This window comes from Corythoichthys intestinalis, chromosome 6 (assembly GCF_030265065.1).
Source record: "Corythoichthys intestinalis isolate RoL2023-P3 chromosome 6, ASM3026506v1, whole genome shotgun sequence".
In the NCBI taxonomy this organism is placed as follows: Eukaryota; Metazoa; Chordata; class Actinopteri; order Syngnathiformes; family Syngnathidae; genus Corythoichthys; species Corythoichthys intestinalis.
This window is the reverse complement of record NC_080400.1, coordinates 2428576-2447899: the sequence shown is the minus strand read 5'-3', so window position 1 is coordinate 2447899 and position 19324 is coordinate 2428576. Positions and strand designations below refer to the sequence as shown.

At 37.3% G+C, this 19324-nt stretch overlaps 1 protein-coding gene across 1 annotated transcript in view; it reads left to right on the top strand.

Moving 5' to 3' along the window:
- clip3 (CAP-GLY domain containing linker protein 3) overlaps positions 1-18789 on the top strand; it is a 29381-nt gene extending 10592 nt beyond the window's left edge. Inside the window, exons 4-13 of the mRNA XM_057838673.1 lie at positions 3192-3285; positions 6863-7024; positions 7090-7208; positions 9237-9473; positions 11184-11463; positions 11846-11977; positions 13460-13583; positions 13644-13702; positions 13768-13840; positions 15158-18789. Of these exons, the coding sequence (XP_057694656.1) occupies positions 3192-3285; positions 6863-7024; positions 7090-7208; positions 9237-9473; positions 11184-11463; positions 11846-11977; positions 13460-13583; positions 13644-13702; positions 13768-13840; positions 15158-15212 (1335 nt within the window). The 3' untranslated portion in view covers positions 15213-18789. The remainder of the gene's footprint in view (positions 1-3191; positions 3286-6862; positions 7025-7089; positions 7209-9236; positions 9474-11183; positions 11464-11845; positions 11978-13459; positions 13584-13643; positions 13703-13767; positions 13841-15157) is intronic.
- The last annotated feature ends 535 nt before the right edge of the window (positions 18790-19324 follow it).

The following is a 19324-nucleotide window of genomic DNA, read 5'->3' as shown; positions in this document are numbered from 1 at the left end:
TCGAGCAGAGTCCGATGGCTCGATGGAGCCCTGGTGGCCATTAGTCATTCTTTTATGCCATTGGTGTAGTCACCTGCCACTCAAACATGTCGGAAGTAGCGTTGAAGTCGTATCTTTGTGTCAAAATGATTCAATCGAAAAAAAGTGCCTTCAAAACTTTTTCCACTTCAAAAAAAAAAAAAAAAAAAGCGTTCAAAATTTTTTCCACTTTAAAAAAAAAAAAGTTTAAAACTTTTTCCTTTAAAAAAAAAGTGACACGTCAATAAAAAAATATATATTTAAAAATATATATATTTTCAAAAAATATATTTTTGCAAAAGGTTCTTTTTCTTTGATTAAAAATGAGTTTTTTTTGATTAAAGCAACTTTTGTTGGGATTGAATGATTTAGACACAAATGTCCTACCCATACTATGGCTCAAACACATTTCACATTTCTTTGCTTTTGTGTGCAGTGAAAGTAGAATAAACACTGCTCTGAAAGTTAGTCTTGATATGGGCAAGTAACCATTTGCCTCAGCTTAAGATGTCTTCGCAAATGGGTGAAGAAGTCTGCTTCTGAGCAAGGCTCCACAAAGTTGCACAACTGACGGTCAAATGCAGTTTCTCCACTTTTGCCTGCATCTTTTTGAGAGTGCCATGTCGACAGGTGTACTTTGAGTGCATTAAAAGATTTAAATGTGCAGAAGCAGTCCTTATGAAGACATGGGAGTAGGGATGTCCGAGTGTGGTATCCATGTTTTAAGCGATAATGCTTAAGCAAGTAGCCTCTTTTCAGCAGAAAATGTGCAGTACTTGCAAGTCCACTGCATTAGAGAATACTGCTCTGGTTGACCTGAAAAGACACGACAATTTCAGCATTGAGAACTTGTTAGAAAAAAAAAAAAAAGTTACATTTTTTCTTAACAGTCACAAATTAAAATGTCCAATTATTTTTAATCACAAATTAAAATCTGCAATGGATTATTTTAATATGCACAAACTAAAATGTGTAATAATGAGTTTTTAAATTAACGTAATTGATTATTTTTGAACATTCAAATTGAGATGTACAATTAATTTCTTAATCCATCTGTAAAAACAGTAATGCATGTTTGTTATCCCAACCCATGAAACAAATACAAATATTAAATGATTCATTGATCAGTGTATGAAACATACCTGTAATTGCTGAGACTGAGGTATGTGTGGACTTTTGACCATTTGCTTCAGCCTGATTGGGGGATGGTGAAAAAGAACACAAAATTAAGGCAACAATTTCAAAATATAGGCACATAAATGACCAACCTTCAACACACCAGGTTGTTATAGCATCGAGTGTGATCTCTGCACTCTTTCTATCTGTATTCCTATATTAGGTTAGACCAATGTTAAAGTGGTGAAATAACAGGGAGAAATGTGATCTAGTCCTCTGATTTTTGCGATTAATGCATTTTAAAACAAATTTCAAATTATCAGTGCAGTTTGATCAAACATGGAGGGGGAGCACTGCACATGAAGAAAAGCAAATGGAAGGGCAGATGACAAACACTCTAAAGCAGGGGTCCCCAAACCTTTTCCTGTGAAGGCCACATGACTTTTCCCTTCTCTGATGAGGGGCCGGGTCAGTTTGTAACAGAAAAAGTGTGACGATTGCAGCAGTGCAATCGGGGGGGATGTTCAGGGGGCCGGACCAAATGTGGAGGCGGGCCGTATCCGGCCCGCGGGCCGTAGTTTGGGGACCCCTGCTCCAACGCAAGAACCGATTACGTTGGCGCACATAAAGTCTGACTGTGCATTTAGCTCTTACCTGAGCCGAAATATACAGGCTAAAGCTGACTTAATTCTAGCACTAACTCTGTAAATAAATCACTTTATCGACATTTCTAACATTTTACGTGAGAAAGTAGCCGTTTAGCTCCACAACGTGCAAATTCGGCGCTACTCAAGCTAGCCGTAGTGACTAAGGCACTTCCTGTTAGTTTCACAAAATAAAACACCCACTAACGATAGAATTAGTGTTTTTATTTTTAAAACAGGAAGCGAACCTCCCCTCGGTCTAGCTAACTTAAAACCGCTTGGTAACACAGGAAGCGAACACCCCCTCGGTCTAGCTAACTTAAAACCGCTCGGTAACTGTTTTAAAAACCTCTCCCATCGCCTAAAAATGTTAACGAGCCCCGTCTGTCAACTTAGTTGCCAAGAATTCAAAACGCCGGCATAAAATGATAGTCTACCATAAAATGTAGTCTACATTTGTTTCTGAAAATGATGAGGTTACTGTCACGGTCATATAGCATGCTTGCTAGCGGTGTTATTTGATGTAATTGACACTTCTCCTCCCTGGCAGCACACAGGCCACTACGCTACAACAAGACAAATCGACTGTTTACAAAAGAGTAAAATATTTACTTACCAAATCAGTGTGCTGAGGACAAGTAAACCCACAATGGCGAAAATAACTGAGAAAGGTGTTGGAAAGAGCGCGAAAGTGGGCAGGGCAGATCTGCGCATGTCTGATAGAACGCCCAAAGGACACTGGGTACAAAAAATTATTTTTTCTAATTTGACTTAACTCGGATATATCAAGTTAAGCAAGTTCTCCAACCCCAAATTACTACTTACTTATTTAAAAGTAGTGTTCACAACAGGTTGATGAAAATTGAGTTTAGTTCACTTATCACATTTAATTAATTTGAATGTTAGCATTTACAGTGTAGTGATTAACTCATTTTAAATTCATGGCAGAAGCGTAAAAAGAAGACCTTTCATCGCCCTAACAAATATGGCCTCGCGGCGGCCATGTTGGTGGGGGCGACATTCCCATTAAAGTCAATGCATTGGACATTAAAATAAAAGTCGTAACTAGCTTAAAAGATTACTTTATCAATGTCAACACGTCTGCTTTACACTCAGTGGACGCCATTGACGGTCATAGGCGTCCAATCCAATTGAAGTGGGAGGGTTCATCCACTGCCACCATCCCACTTCAAATGGATTGGACGTCCGGTAGTGATAAGCTCAGTTCTAATCACGCCAAACGCAAACAGCTTTCATCGCCCCTACCAAAATAGCCTCCGGGCAGCCATGTTGGTAGGGGCAACATTCCCATCAAAGTCAATGCATTGATATTAACGCATTAACGTCTATCAGTGAAAGATGATTGGACATTTATCTTCATGTGCTTCGTGTGTGTGTGTGTGTTTGTGTCAGATTCTGAAACGCGGTTGCCACGTAAACGACCGTGACGGTTTGACGGACATGACGCTTCTTCACTACAGCTGCAAGGCGGGCGCACACGGTGTCGGTGAGACTCTCATGTGGTGTTAAGCTTTTGTTGGGTACCCATATTCTATGAATTAAAAATAAATGCATAAATTAAAAAAAAACGAAAATATCAACTTTGAAGCGTCATTGCCAGGGTTTATTTCTCATGGAAACGCCCAAAAATCAACGGGAACATGAACAGGAAGTGATCCAATATCAACTGGAAGTGACCCGTTTCTGTTTAGGTCTGTTTTAGGTCACTTTCTGTTGATTTATGGGCATTTTTAGGTCACTTTCCGTTAAGTTTGAGGCATTTTAGGTAACTTCTTGTTGATTTTGGGGCATTTAAAGGTCAATTCTTTTTGAGATTGGGTCACTTCCTCTTAACTTAAGTACATTTACAGGTCAGTTCGTATTGATTGTGAGGAATTTTTATGTCAAATGCTGTTGCTTGTGGATCACTTCCTGTTGATTTTGGGGGCATTCACGGATCACTTCCTGTTAATTTTGGGTCACTTTCTGTTGAGTTTGACCATTTACAGGTCACTTCCTGTCATTGTGGGTAACTTTGTGTTGATTTGGGGGCATTCACAGGTCACTTCCTGATATTGGGTCATTTCCTCTTAAGTACATTTTTAGGTCACTTCCTGTTGAGTTTTGGTCACTTCCTATTGATTGCGGGTAACTTCGTGTTGACATTGGGGCATTCGCGGGTCACTTTCTGTTGATTTTGGTCACTTCCTTTAAGTTAATTTGCAACCCACTTCTTGTTGATTTTGAGGCATTTTCAGGTCACTTCCTGTTGATTTGGGGGGCATTCACGGATCACTTCCTGTTAATTTTGGGTTACTTTCTGTTGAGTTTGACCATTTACAGGTCACTTCCTGTCATTGTGGGTAACTTTGTGTTGATTTTGGGGCATTCACAGGTCACTTCCTGTTGATATTAGGTCATTTCCTCTTAAGTACAATTTTAGGTCACTTCCTGTTGAGTTTTGGCCACTTCCTATTGATTGCGGGTAACTTCGTGTTGATATTGGGGCATTCACGGGTCACATTCTGTTAATTTTGGGTCACTTCCTCTTAAGTAAATTTGCAACCCACTTCCTGTTGATTTTGAGACATTTTCAGGTCACTTTTTGTTCAGTTTGAGGCATTTTTAGGTCACTTCTTGTTGATTTTGGGGCATTTAAAGGTTAATTCTTTTTGAGATTGGGTCACTTCCTATTGATGTTGGGTCACTTCCTCTTAAGTAAATTTGCAACCCACTTCCTGTTGATTTTGAGGCATTTTCAGGTCACTCCCTGTTCATTTGGGGCATTTTCAGGTCACTTCCTGTTGATATTGGGTCAATTTTTATTTATTTTGGGTCACTTCCTCCTAAGTTACTGAAGGAATCTGGCATTTTAGCTAGATTGCTGGAATCACGGCAGCTCCAACGACCCAGGCCGGCGAGACCCCGACAACCCGACCAAAGGCCAAACTCCACGCGTTCACCATAGCCTTAACTAGGCCTGTCAAAATTATCGCGTTAACGGGTGGTAATTAATTTTTTAAATTAATCACGTTAAAATATTTGACTCAATTAACGCAAATGCCCCGCTCAAACATTAAAATGACAGCACAGTGAAATGTGTACTTGTTGTGTTTTTTGGAGTTTTGTCGCCCTCTGCTGGCACTTGGGTGCGACCTATGAGCATTGTATAAGTAATTATTGGCATCAACAATGGCGGGCTACTAGTTTATTTTTTTATTAAAATTTTTACAAATTTTATTAAAACGAAAACATTAATACGGGTTTTAATATAAAATTTCTATAACTTGTACTAACATTTATCTTTTAAGAACTACAAGTCTTTCTATCCATGGATCGCTTTAACAGAATGTTAATAATGGTAATGCTATCTTGTTGATTTATTGTTATAATAAACAAATACAGTACTTATGTACCGTATGTTGAATGTATATATCCATTTTGTGTCTCATCTTTCCATTCCAACAATAATTTACAGAAAAATAAGGCATATTTTATAGATGGTTTGACTTGCGATTAATTGCGATTAATTACGATTAATTAATTTTTAAGCTGTAATTAACTCGATTAAAAATTTTAATCGTTTGACACCCCTAGTCTTAACCCCTTGTACTGACTCCATTTTGAAAGCTGGAAAAAGGCTTCAAAACACAAGTTGACAATTTATTCAGGTCGACAATGGTCAAACGGCAAGGCAAAAGAGCAACAGACCCAGGCGAGGAGGCAGACATGTTCCAGGATCACCATATCACAAATCAACAAAAGGTTCCTGAAAAAAATGACCTCAATTAGTTAAACATTCAGCCTTTTTGAAGGCTCTCGTGGGGCGGGCTCAGGGCAAAAGAAGGGTGTGTTTGGGCGATGTCTAGGAGTATTGTCTGTTTGTGGATTGGACAGGAGGATTCAGGAGTTACTGTTTTCAGGGCAACTAGGGTTGTGGATTTTGCCACTCCAGCGCCACGTTAGTGCTGAGAATTCACTTCTCGGTCACGGGTTTCTCCTTATCAGATGTTCCTTGTCAAGACAAGATGTCCCGCCATTTGTTCTGGACTGTCCGTAAAAAGTGATTGCGGAGTTGGTGGTGCAGACGTGGGCTTGTAGTTGTCTTGCCTCGTCAGCATCAATCTTGCTCAGTCAGCTACATGAAGCACGCTTCCGTGATCAGAAGGCGTCATGTATCTCTTATGTCCTATGTCAAATATATTTTGCCTGTTTTCCTGGAACTATGATATAAATGCTATTTATTTTATATTAGGTGTGTTAGAGTAATACAAACGGTCAAACAGTAAGTACGAGAAAAGTTTCTATTCCTTCATTACGTATATTTACAGGTCACTTCCTGTTGATTTGGAGGCATTTTTAGGTCAAGTCCTGTTGATTTTGGATCACTTCCTCTTAAGTGAATTTACAAGCCACTTCCTGTTGATATTGGGTCACTTCCTATTGATTTAGGGTCACTTCCTCTTGACTTAAGTACATTTACAGGTTACTTCCTGTTAATTTTGAGGCATTTTTAGCTCAAGTCCTGTTGACTTTTGGGCATTCACAGGCCACTTCCTGTTGATTTTGGGTCACTTCCTCTTAAGTAAATTTACAAGCCACTTCCTTTTGATTTTGAGGCATTTTTCCAGGTCACTTCCTGATGATTTTGGGTCAATTCCTGTCGATTTTGGGTCACTTCCAGTTGATTTTGGGGCATTCATGGGTAACTTCCTGTTGATTTTGGGTAAGTTCCTGTCTAATGGTCGCTTCTTGCTGATTTTGGATAACTTCCTGTTGATTTTAAGGCATTTTTGGGTCAAGTCCTGTTGATGTTGGTTCACTTCCCCTGAATTTAAGTACATTTACAGCTCACTTCCTGTTGCTTGTAAGGCATTTTTAGGTGAAGTCCTGTTGATTTTGGGGCATTCACAGGCCACCTCCTGTTGATTTTGTGTCACTTCCTCAATTTACAAGCCACTTCCTGTTGATTTTGAGGCATTTTTTTTGCTCACTTCCTTTTGATTTTGGGCCACTTTCTGTTTATTTTGGGGCATTTAAATCACTTCTTGTGATTTTGGGGTTAATTGGCTGTTTTGGCACAGGCGATCCAGCGGCGGCGCTGCGTTTAACCAGCCAGCTGATGTCTCTGGGCGCGGACGTCAGTTTGAGGAGCCGCTGGACCAACATGAACGCTCTGCACTACGCCGCCTACTTTGACGTGCCGGAACTGGTCCGAGTCCTGCTGAAGGCCGCTAAACCCAGAGGTGAGACGCCAAAACCTCGCGGGAATCCGAGGAGTCCACCGCCGACACTTTTTGTCCTGTGGCAGTTTTGAACTCCACGTGCAGCGACTTCCACTACGGAACGGCTCTGCACATCGCCGCCTCCAACCTATGCCTGGGCGCGGTCAAGTGTCTTCTGGAGCATGGCGCCAACCCCGCCGTCCGGGTCAGAACCAACTCTTCAATTAGTATGAGATATTGGAGTATTAGAAAAAAAAATTGTAATACGACGAGATTAAAGTTGTAGTACTAGTATGAGATATAAAATGTAGTTTTAGTGTGAGAAAATTTGTAATGTTAAGAGATTAAAGTCACAGTATTATTATGAGATTATGATAAAAAAATAAATATTATGAGATTAATGAGGAAAAAAGGCCTAGTGTTTGAATGAGGATAAAATTGTAATATTACGAGATTAAAGTTGTAGCACTATTTTTAGAAAAAATGTAATATTATGAGATTAAAGTTGTCGTACTTAATTTGAGAAAAAAATGATTAAAGTTGTAGTACTAGTATGAGAAAAAGTAATATCACGAGATTAAAGTTGTCATACAAGTATGAGAAAAAAGTCGTTATACTCTGAAGTTAAAGTCTTCGGACTAGAATTAGAATAAAGTTATAGTAACAGTATGAAAAATATATAGCGAGATTAGAGTACAGGTATGAGAATTATTTTTGTCAAAGGATGAGAAATTTTAGTATTAGTAAATGAGAAAAAATGTGTGGTAATTGTAGAGGATAAAATTGTAATATTATGAGATTAAAGTTGTACTAAGTATGAGTGAAAAAATGAGATTGAAGTCATAGTACTAGTATGAGGAAAAAGTAATAAAATTACGAGTTTAAAGTCATAGTACTAGTATGAGGAAAAAGTAATGTTACGGGATTAAAGTTGTTATATTAGTATGAGGAAAAAAGTTGTAAAATTTGAGATTAAAGTCTTTGTACTTGCATTACTATAAAGCCATCGTAATATTTTGACAAAAAATGAGATTAAAGTTGTAGTACTGGTATGAGAATGTTTTGCTATACAGTGGTACCTCTACATACGATCACTTCGACACACGATCTTTTCGACATCCGACGTAAAATTTGAGCCGCCATTTGTTTCTACATCCGACGAGTTGCTCGAAATACGACGACATGACAGCACTGCAAACGAACGCACGGTGGATTTTCTTGTGTGAGAAATCAACACAGTTTTCAAAAAAAGTTGATACAGTTGGAGAAACAAGGAAAAAAGTGATGCTTACCTTTGAAATGAAGATGCAAGTTATAGAAAAATATGAGCTTGGGGTGCGCGTCCCTGAACTGGCTCAACAATACAGCTCCATGGTCCTCTTCCGACCACCGTTCGCCACTATTTATAAGTTAAGGTGACAATTATTATTGTGGTAACATTGCCAAGGAAATCGCCAGCTTCGTCACGTTTTTATCATTTATTTAAGAACTTATCCAACACAAAACGCCCATTGTCTTAAGCAGTTGAGCGCTCTCAAGAAAACGAAAGTATTATCTCTACCGCACCGACCTATCTCACTGAGACGTCACCTTCGCGGTGCGTTCAGGGACAGTAAAAAGTGTCCGCCATATTAGAATCCGATTCGTTACATTATTTACAGGAATAATTATTAATTCTTCTTATTATTATTATATTATTCTGAATTATTTATTTATAACTTATTTGTTTTTCTATGTTTAATTGCCATTTGTAACAGTGCCAGCAGTATTTATTAAGAATTTAGTGTATGTTTTTAGGCTTTGGAACGAATTAATGGAATTATAATGTATTCCTATGGGAAAATCCTGCTCGACATACGACCATTTCGACTTACAAACAAGGTCCTGGAACGAATTAAATTCGTATGTAGAGGTACCACTGTATTATGAGATTAAAGTTATAGTACTAGTATGAAAAATTGTAATATTATGAGATTAAAGTTGTAGTACTGAGTATGAGAAAATTCATTTGAGAATAAAGTGGTAGTATTACACAAAAAAGAAAAAAATATTATGAGATTAATATTTATTATTATGATGTACATTTACATGTATACGACTTTAATCTCGTAATATTATGATTGTTTTTCTTGTAATCATAAAAAAATAATCATTTTTAAAATAATAATAATCATTTATATTTATTGAAATAATTTGAATGAAATATTTTTTAAAATGTTGGTTTATTTCTTAGAACGAAAACGGGCATGTACCGGCAGAGGTGGTCCCGGACCCCATGGACATGAGTCTGGACAAGGCCGAAGCGGCCATGGTGGCCAAAGAGCTGAAGCAGCTGCTCCTGGACGCCGTCCCGCTCAGCTGCAACCTTCCCAGAGCCACCTTGCCCAACTACGACAACATTCCCGGGAACCTCATGCTGTCCTCGCTGGGCATGAAGCTGGGCGAACGTGTGCTGCTGGACGACATGAAGGTCAGAAACGTCGACAGTTGACGCTTAATTACTCAACAGGCCACGCCCCTTTAACCCTTCCAACGTTCGTTCATTCGCCCCTCCCGGTCCAAATTGATTGGACGTCTAGCGCCGTCAATGGCACTCAAACATTAGCGTTCAATTGAACGTCTTCTGTCAATAGCAGTAACGAGTTCATCACATTTCAGCTCAATGTGACTTCAATGGGAATGTCGACCTTACCAATATGGCTGCCGCGTAGGCGAGTCAATTTGCCCAGCATGAACAAGAGACCCGAAAATTCCCCAAAATGAGCAGGAAGTGGCGTGGGAATGGCCCCAAAACAACAGGAAGTGATCTGTAAATGCCCCAAAGTCAACAGGAAGTGACCCGTAAATGCCCCAAAACAGAAAGTGACCCGTAAATACCCCAAAATTAATAGGATGTGACCTGTAAATCCTCTAAAATTAACAGGAATTGACCCAAAATCAACAAGAAGTGACTTGTAAATGCCCCAAAATCAACAGGAAATGACCTGTAAATGCCCCAAAGTCAACAGGATGTGACCTGGAAATCCCCTAAAATTAACAGGAAGTGACCCAAAATCAACAGGATTTAATCTGTAAATCCCCTAAAATTAGCAGGAAGTGACACAAAATCAACAGGAAGTGACCTGTAAATTCCCCCAAATCAACAGAAAATGACCTGTAAATGCTTTCAAGGTCAACAGGAAGTGACCCATAAATGCCCCAAAACAGGAAGTGACCTGTAAATGCCCCAAAACCGTTAGGATGTGACCTGTAAATCCCCTAAAATGAACAGGAAGTGACCTGTAAATGCCCCCCAAGTCAACAGAAAATGACCTGTAAATGCCCCAACGTCAACAGGAAGTGACCTGTAAATGCCCCAAAACAGGAAGTGATCTGTGAATGCCCCAAAAGCAACAGGAAGTGATCTGTAAATGCCCCAAAATTAATAGGATGTGACCTGGAGATCCCCTAAAATTAACAGGCAGTGACCCAAAATCAACAAGAAGTGACTTGTAAATGTCCCAAAATCAACAGGAAATGACCTGTAAATGCCCTCAAGTCAACAGGAAGTGACCTGTAAATGCCCCATAGTCAATAGAATGTGACCTGTAAATCCCTTAAAATGAACAGGAAGTGACCTGTAAATGCCCCCAAATCAACAGGAAATGACAAGTAAATGCCCCAAAGTCAACAGGAAGTGACCAGTAAAGGCCCCAAAACAGGAAGTGACCTGTAAATGCCCCAAAATCATTTGGATGCAACCTGTAAATCCCTTTAAATCAACTAGAAGTGACCCAAAATCAACAGGAAGTGACCACTTAATGCCCCAAAGACAACGGGAAGTTACTCGTAAATGCCCCCAAACAGGAAGTGACCTGTAAATGCCCCAAAATAATTAGAAGGTGACCTGTAAATGACCCCTAAACCAACAGGAAGTGACCTGTGAATGCCCCAAAATAAACAGGAAGTGACCCAAAGTAAATAAGAAGTGACCCGTGAATGCCCCAAAATCAACAGGAAGTAACCTGTAAATGCCCCCAAGTGACCCAAAGTCAACAGGAAGTGACGTCTAGCGCCGTCAATGGCAGCCAATGAGTGAAGTAACTACGTCAACTGAATTTAGCTTTAGCTAAGTTAGCATTTAGCATTAGCTAAGTTAGCTTTAACCTCAATTTTGACGCCTTGTGGTCTCTCCTTTCAGAAGGGTACTCTTCGTTTTTGCGGGACTACGGAGTTCGCCAGCGGCCAGTGGGTGGGCGTAGAGCTGGACGAGCCGGAGGGCAAGAACGACGGCAGCGTGGGCGGCGTTCGCTACTTCATCTGCCCGCCAAAACTCGGTATCTTCGCTCCGGTGTCCAAGATCACCAAGTCAGCGGAGCAGACCGCGTCCTCCGTCACATCTACTCCCAAGACCCCCCGTGCGGATCTGGCCTCACGCCTCACCGGGAAGACCAAGAAAGAGAAGGAGAAGAAAGAGAAAGGCTAGTTTTATTTTTTTATGTATAGTTTTGAATTCATATTTTTCTATTTGGATTTGATTCAGATTGAATTTTGATGAAAAAAAAATCTAGCAAGCCAGCTGAAAACAATTTATAGCTGTTTCAAAGCACAGATCTAATTAACTATAATGTTATGTTTTGTTTTCCCACTGACTCAAAATGGCCGAAATTTGATAATGGCCATTGCCTTTTACTTATGGTGTGGATTACATATCTACAGTAGCTCTATGGAGAAACGTACTGTTAATATATGGGATAATCTATGGAGAAAGCCAGTCAGTTTACCTCCATCTGTTGCAAGATGGCCGCCAGTGGGCAATATAGCTATGGAAATAAGTGGATACTGTATGACGTGTCTCTTCAGCCCTGAAGAAGAAGTCGTCCGTCGTCAGTCTGGATCCGGAAGGACTCAACGTCGAGGTCGGAGACCAGGTTTTGGTTGCCGGGCAGAAAAATGGCATTGTGCGCTTCTTCGGAAAAACAGACTTTGCTCCAGGTTAGTTGGACGTGTCACTTCCTGTTGATATTGGGTCACTTCCAGTGAATTTTTGGGGAATTCACGGGTCGCTGTTGGGTCACTTCCTGTTGATTTTGGGTTTTGATATACTGTATGTATTTTATTGGTTTTAGGTGACTTCCTGTTGATATTGGGTCTCTTCCTTTTGATTTTGGGGCATTCACGGGTCACTTCCTGTTGATAGTGGATAACTTCCATTTGAGTTTGAGTATTTACACTTCACTTCCTGTTGATTGTGGGTAACTTCCTGCTGATTTTGGGGCATTCACAGGTCACTTCCTGATTTTGGGAAATTTACAGGTCACTTCCTGTTGATATGTGGTCACTTCCTATTGATTTTGGGGCATTCATGGTTCACTTCCTGTTGATTTTGGGTCACTTCCTGTTGATTGTGGGGCATTGGTGGTTCACTTCCTATTGATTTTGGGGAACTTCCTGTTGAATTTGAGTACTTACAGCTCACTTCCTGTTGATTGTGGGTAACTTTGTGTTGATTTGGGGGCATTCACAGGTCACTTCCTGTTGATTTTGGGAGCATCATGTTGATTTTAGGGCATTTACATGTCACTTCCTGTTTATATTGGGTCACTTCTTATTGATTTTGATTATAAGGCATTCATGGTCCGCTTTCAGTTGATTTTGAGGCATTCGTGGTTCACTTCCTGTTGTTTTTAGGGAACTTCCTGTTGAGTTTGAGTACTTACTTACTTCCCTTCCTGTTAAAATTGGTTCACTTCCTCTTAAGTACATTTTTTGGTCACTTCCTGTATATTTTGGGTCTCTTCATTTTAACTTACACTGTTGATTTTGAGGGGTTTTTGGGTCACTTCCTGTTTATTTTGGGGCATTCACAGGTCAGCTCCTATTGATTTAGGATCACTTCCTCTTAATTTATGTGCATTTACAGGTCACATACTCTTAAGTACATTTATACGTCACTTCCTGTTGATTGTGTTTTTTTAGACCACTTCCTTTTGATTTTGGGTCACTTCCTGTTGATTTTGGAGCATTCACGGGTCACTTTATGGTTGCTTTAGGGTTACCAAATTACTTCCTATTGATTTTAGGTCATTTCCCCTTAATTTTTGGACATTTACAGGTCTTTTCCTGTTGATTTTGGGCCACTGCATGTTGAGTTTGGGGTATTTTCATGTCACTTCCTGTTGGTATTGGGTCACTTCCTGTCACTTTTGGGTCACTTCCTATTGATTTTGGCCATTTCCAGATTACTTTCTATCGGTTTTAGGTCACTTCCTGTTGAGTATCTCACCGGTCACCTCCTTTTAATTTGGAATCACTTCCTGTTTGTTTCGGGGGGGTTGACTTCCTGTTGACTTTCAGTCACTTCCTGCTGATTTTTTTTTGGTCATTTCTGAGTCACTTTTAGTTTATCGTGTATCGGCGTCAATGACAGCCCGCGATTTAATCGATTGGAAAAACATTTCAATTTCCGCGGCGCAGGTTTGTGGTTCGGCGTGGAGTTGGACCAACCCACCGGCAAGCACGACGGCTCCGTGTTCGGCGTCCGCTACTTCAGCTGTCTGCCTAAATATGGCGTATTTGCCCCACCCTCCCGAGTCCAGAGGTAAGGACCTTCCTTCGTGGAAACAAAGTCCAAGTTTTCACCTCACTGTCCTCCTTTCAGGATCGGAGGACCTCCAGAAGGCTCTCAGAAGAACATGAAGAAAGTCCACCAGGTCACCAGTGAGTATCACCGCGATCGGCATTAGTCTGCGAATCAGTTGACGTTACCTCGCATCTCGCCGCAGTGTCTCAACCCAAGCGGAACTTCAACGCGGTGGGTTCTCCGAAAGATCTGACCTCCGAGAGCTCCATGTCCAGGTAAGAGCGGCCGTCGAGATATTATTTTTATTTATGTTTATTAACATGTTTATTATTGGGTAAAAACTTTTTGACATGACAATTAGCATGTTTTTAAAAGAGCAATATGCGATAACTAGTCATGCAAACATGCGTTATGTAAAACACCCTAACTATCATGCAAAAATGTGGTTATAACGTTTATTATAGGGTTAAAAAAAAAAAAAATTGAGATAAATAGCATGTTTTTAAAATGGTTGATATGGGATAACTAGTCATGCAAAAATGTGTCATGGTAAAACACCCTAACTAACATTTAAAAATGTGGTTATTGTAATGTAACAACATGTTTATTACTGTGTAATTTTTTTTTTTGACATCACAAATACCATGTTTTTAAAAGTGCGATATGGGATAACTAGTCACGCAAAAATGTGACAATTAGCATATTTTTCAAAAGGCAATATGTGATAACAAATCATGCGAAAATGTGTTATGTAACACACGATAACTATCATTTTAAAATGTGGTTATTATCATGTAATAATATGTTTATTATTGTGTAAAAGATTTTTGACATGACAATTAGCATGTTTTTAAATGGGCGATATGCGATAACTAGTCTTGCAAAAATGCGTTATGTAACACATGATTACTATCATTCTAAAATGTGGTTATTATCATGTAATAACATTGTTATTGTCATGCAATAACATGGTTATTATTGTGTAAAAACCTTTTGGCATGACTATTAGCACGTTTTTAAAAGAGCAATATGTGATAACTAGTTATGCAAAAATGCGTTATGTAACACACGACAATTATCATGTAAAAATGTGGTTATTATCACGTAATAACACATTTACTATTGGGTCAAAACTTTTCGACATGACTATTAGCAGGTTTTTAAAAGAGTGATATGCTATAACTAGTCATGCAAAAATGTGCTATGTAACACGACAACTAGCATGTAAAAATCTGGTTATTATCATGTAATAACATATTTATTATTGGTAAAAACTTTGACATGACAGCATGTTTTTAAAAGAGCGATATGCGATAACTAGTCATGCAAAAATGCGTTATGTAACACACGATAACAATGTAAAAACGTGGTTATTATCATGTAATGACGTGTTTATTATTGGGTAAAAATCTTTTGACATGACAATTAGCATGTTTTTAAAAGAGCGATATGCAATAGCTATTCATGCAAAACGTGTTTTGTAACACACGTAAAAATGTGGATATTATCATGTAATAACATGTTCATTATCGTGTAAAAAAAAAAAAAAAATCTTCGAGAGTGTTGATGGAACGTTGCCGTCTTGTTTTCAGGTTGCTCTTCTGCTGTTGGTTTCCGTGGATGCTACGAGCCGAGATGCAGTCCTAACCGGCGAAACGTCCCATCCTGTCTCCTGATTTCCGCTCGTGTTTCCAAACAATCTTCTCGCTTAGCTGTTCCAAATCTTTTAGTGCCTTGTTGATCAAACGTACCTGCTGAAGAAACCCTCGCTTGCTATTTGTTCACTTTTGTTTTCCCTCAGAATCTCCAAAGTTGAACTTCGTTTGAGTGTGGACAAGCTACTCTTCAGTCTTTAGATGCGTATCTGATTCCAGTCCGATTCCTCCTCAAATCTGATGATTCTCACTATTTTGAAGCAAGTGTCCATTTCAGATCAGGTCAAAAACCATCTAAGACCGAGAAGAGTCCTGTCCAAATCTGATCTGAAGCCACCTCCCATATGTGGTTTCAGATCAGATTTCTATGTTTTGTGACTGTTCAGCCTAGAAAAATTGCCAGTCTGAACGAGGCCTTTTGTCGGGTGACAAAGGGTTTCTCGGAAGGTACGGAGAACGAGTTGGATATACAGAAGCATATTGCTGTCATTGCCCTTCTGGAAAAATAAGACCACTATAATGTTTTTACATAATAATGAACTAGTCATTTAAAATCGCGGTTTTTATCATGTAGTAACATCTTTATTACTGTGTAAAAAATTTTTTGACATGACATTTAGCATGTTTTTAAAAGGTTGATATGTAAGAACGAGGCATGCGAAAATCTGTTATGTGATACACGATAACTAATTTAAAAATGTGTTTATCACGTTTATTAGTATGTAAAAAAATTTTTTTTGACATGACAATTAGCATGTTTTTAAAAGGGCGATATGGAATAATTAGTCATGCAAAAATGTGTTATTGTAACATATGGCGACTATCATATAATAGTGTGGTTATTATCATGTAATAACATGTTTGTTATCGTGTAAAAACAAATTTTGGACATGACAATTATCACATATCGCCCTTATAAAAACATGAGTCTTGCGAAAATCTGTTATGTAACACGTGATAACTATGATTTAAAATTGAGGTTATTATCATGTAATAACATGTTTATTATTGTGTAAAAAAATTGACATGACAATTGGCATGTTTTAGAAAGCGCGATATGTGATAACTAGTCATGCGAAAATGTGTTAGGTAACATGATAACTTTCAAGTTAAAATGTGGTTATTATCATGTAATAACATGTCTATTATGGTATAAACATATTTTGACATGACAATTAGCATGTTTTTTAAAAGGCAATATGTGATAACAACTCATGTGAAAATGTGTTATGTAACTCACGATAACTATAATGTAAAAATGTAGTTATCATGTAATAACATGTTTATTATTGGGTAAAAAAATTGACATGACAATTAGCATGTTCATGCAAATATGTGTTATATAACACACAATAACCATCATATAAAAATATAAAATATATAAAAATTTGGTTATTATCATGTAATAACATGTTTATTTTCATGTAAAAAAAGTAAAAACCGTTGAGCGTTTTTACATGTTAATTAACATGTTTTTGAGGGGGTGATATTATGTGATAAGTAGATACTAAAAATTATGTTTTAAAAAATGTGCTAATTATCATGTAAAAACGCTATAATGTTCATGTAAAAAAGTCCAAACGTATGCTTTTGCCTGTTAATCATCATGTTCTTGTTCAAATGTGATATTTATCACATTTTTGCATGATTGTTATCACATTTTTACATAATAGTCACCGTTTATACATGATAATCATCAGTTTTACATGATGATCATCATGTTTTTACCCGAAATGCCATATTTATATCATGATAACACACTTTTGCATGATAATATTTTTTGCGTAATACTATCGCAGTTTTACGTGATAATCGTCCCGTTTATATATGTTTTTTTACATGATAATAACTTTATACAAGTTAATCATCCTGTTTTTTTTTTTTTTTACCGATATGACATGTTTACATTATGTTAAAATGTGATTTTCATCACCTTTATACACGATAATCATTCTGTTTGAAATGATCATCATGACATTTTTACATCATGTGATATCATGTTTTTGCATGATAGTTATCACGTTTATACATGATAATCATCCTGTTTTTACATTATAACCATTACATTATTACATGATAATCATCATGTTTTCCCTGATATTTCATTTTTACATCCTGTTAAAATGTTATATTTATCACATTTATACATGATAATCATCCTGTTTTTACGTGATCATCATATTTTTAAATGTAATCATCACATTTTTACATCATGTCATATCATGTTTTTGCATGATCGTTATCACATTTTTACATGATAATCATCACATTTTTACATCACGTGATGTTTATCATGCTTTGTATGATAGCTATCATATTTTTACATGATAATCACCTTGTTTTTACACGTTAAACATCCTGTTTTAAATGACAATCATCATTTTTACATCGTGATATTTATCACATTTATACATGATAGTTATCACATTTTTACATGATAATCATGCTGTTTTAAATGATAATAGTCATTTTTTGCATGATCATTATCACATTTTTACACGATAATCATCTCGTTTTTACATGATAATTATCACATTTTTACATCATGTGATATCCCGTTTTTGGATGATTGTTATCACATTTTTACATGATAATCATCCTGTTTTTACATGATAATCAGCACATTTTTAAATCATGTCATCATGTTTTTGCATGATCGTTATCACATTTTTTACATGATAATATTGTTTTTACATGATAATAATCACTTTTACATGATAATCATCCTTCTTGTACTTGATTATTTATCATGTTATCATTTATCATGTTAACATTTAACATCCTAGTCAAATTTTCGTACGATAATCCGTGTTTTTTCACAAGTTATTACATATTTACATGATACTTCTGACACTTTTCCAGTAAAAATGATCTTTTTTTTTTTTTTTTTTACCAGACATCACAATTTGACATTATGCTAACATGATATTTATGACATTTTTCCTTGATAGTTTTTCCGGTGTGTCAGCAATATGCTTCCGTGGACAAGTGAGTTGAAATGTTGCAGAGCCAAAACACGCAAAGCGAGCTAAAACATGCACCTATGATGGCGTTTAGATTTTTTTCGTTAAAGCCTTTACGTTGCTGCCTTTCGATTTTTAGTATTTTTTATTTCAAGTATTTGGAACTTATCAAATAAGATGCTCTTATTGGACGTCAGTGACACGGAAACATAATCGCTCTGTGTCAGGTTTATCCCCCCGTTTATCACCGTCAATGGCGGCCAACTTCATTCGACCCACGTTACTCGGCTTCGGCCACTAGGCGCCACCAGTGACTCACTAGTGTCTTGTTAGTTCTCTATTGTAATTCATACAGTCTATATATAGATATCGATACAGTATATATGAATGGATTATCTTGTACACAAGCATCCTTCCAACTTTACCAAGTGGACTTTCGGTTCTGGCCGTGTTTTTGGGTTCTTTTCATGGCGTGCGCGTGTGTTCCTACGGTTCACTGCATGCTGTGTACTCTTATCTCTGTGGACTTTCTCATCTTCTCATTAGCATGGAAAATATTAACAACTACTGTCATTCACTCGATATACAAAATAAAGGATTTGATGGGTTTTTTTTAGGTGCTGTCAGTTATTTGGACTTCAGCAGTCACGTTTGCTTGAGGTGAACGGATGGAATTGTCCGATAGGCTCTAGCACCCCCGCGACCGTCTTGAGGATAAGTGGATTAGAAGATGAATGGATTCATGGATGTTGAAAAACAGAAAATTATTTTGATAGTTTTTGTTTATTTATTTAAAATGTTAACATAATAAATGATAATGAATAAAATATATTTATATAGTTTTTAATTTATATTATAAATATATAAATATAAATAAAATAATTAAAAAATATATATAAATAATAAAAATCAAAATGAAATTAAAAAAAATAAAATTAACATAGAATTAAAAATAAATTTAAATATTGAATTGTAATTAAAATGTAATATAAATTACATTCAAACAAAAATAAATAAAATAAAAAATATTACATAAAAAAAACCCTATATCAAATATTGTTTTATTTATCTAAATTATAATAAATAAATGTATTGGATCCTAAAAAAGAATATTCTCTAGTTTAGATATTATTTTAATTGA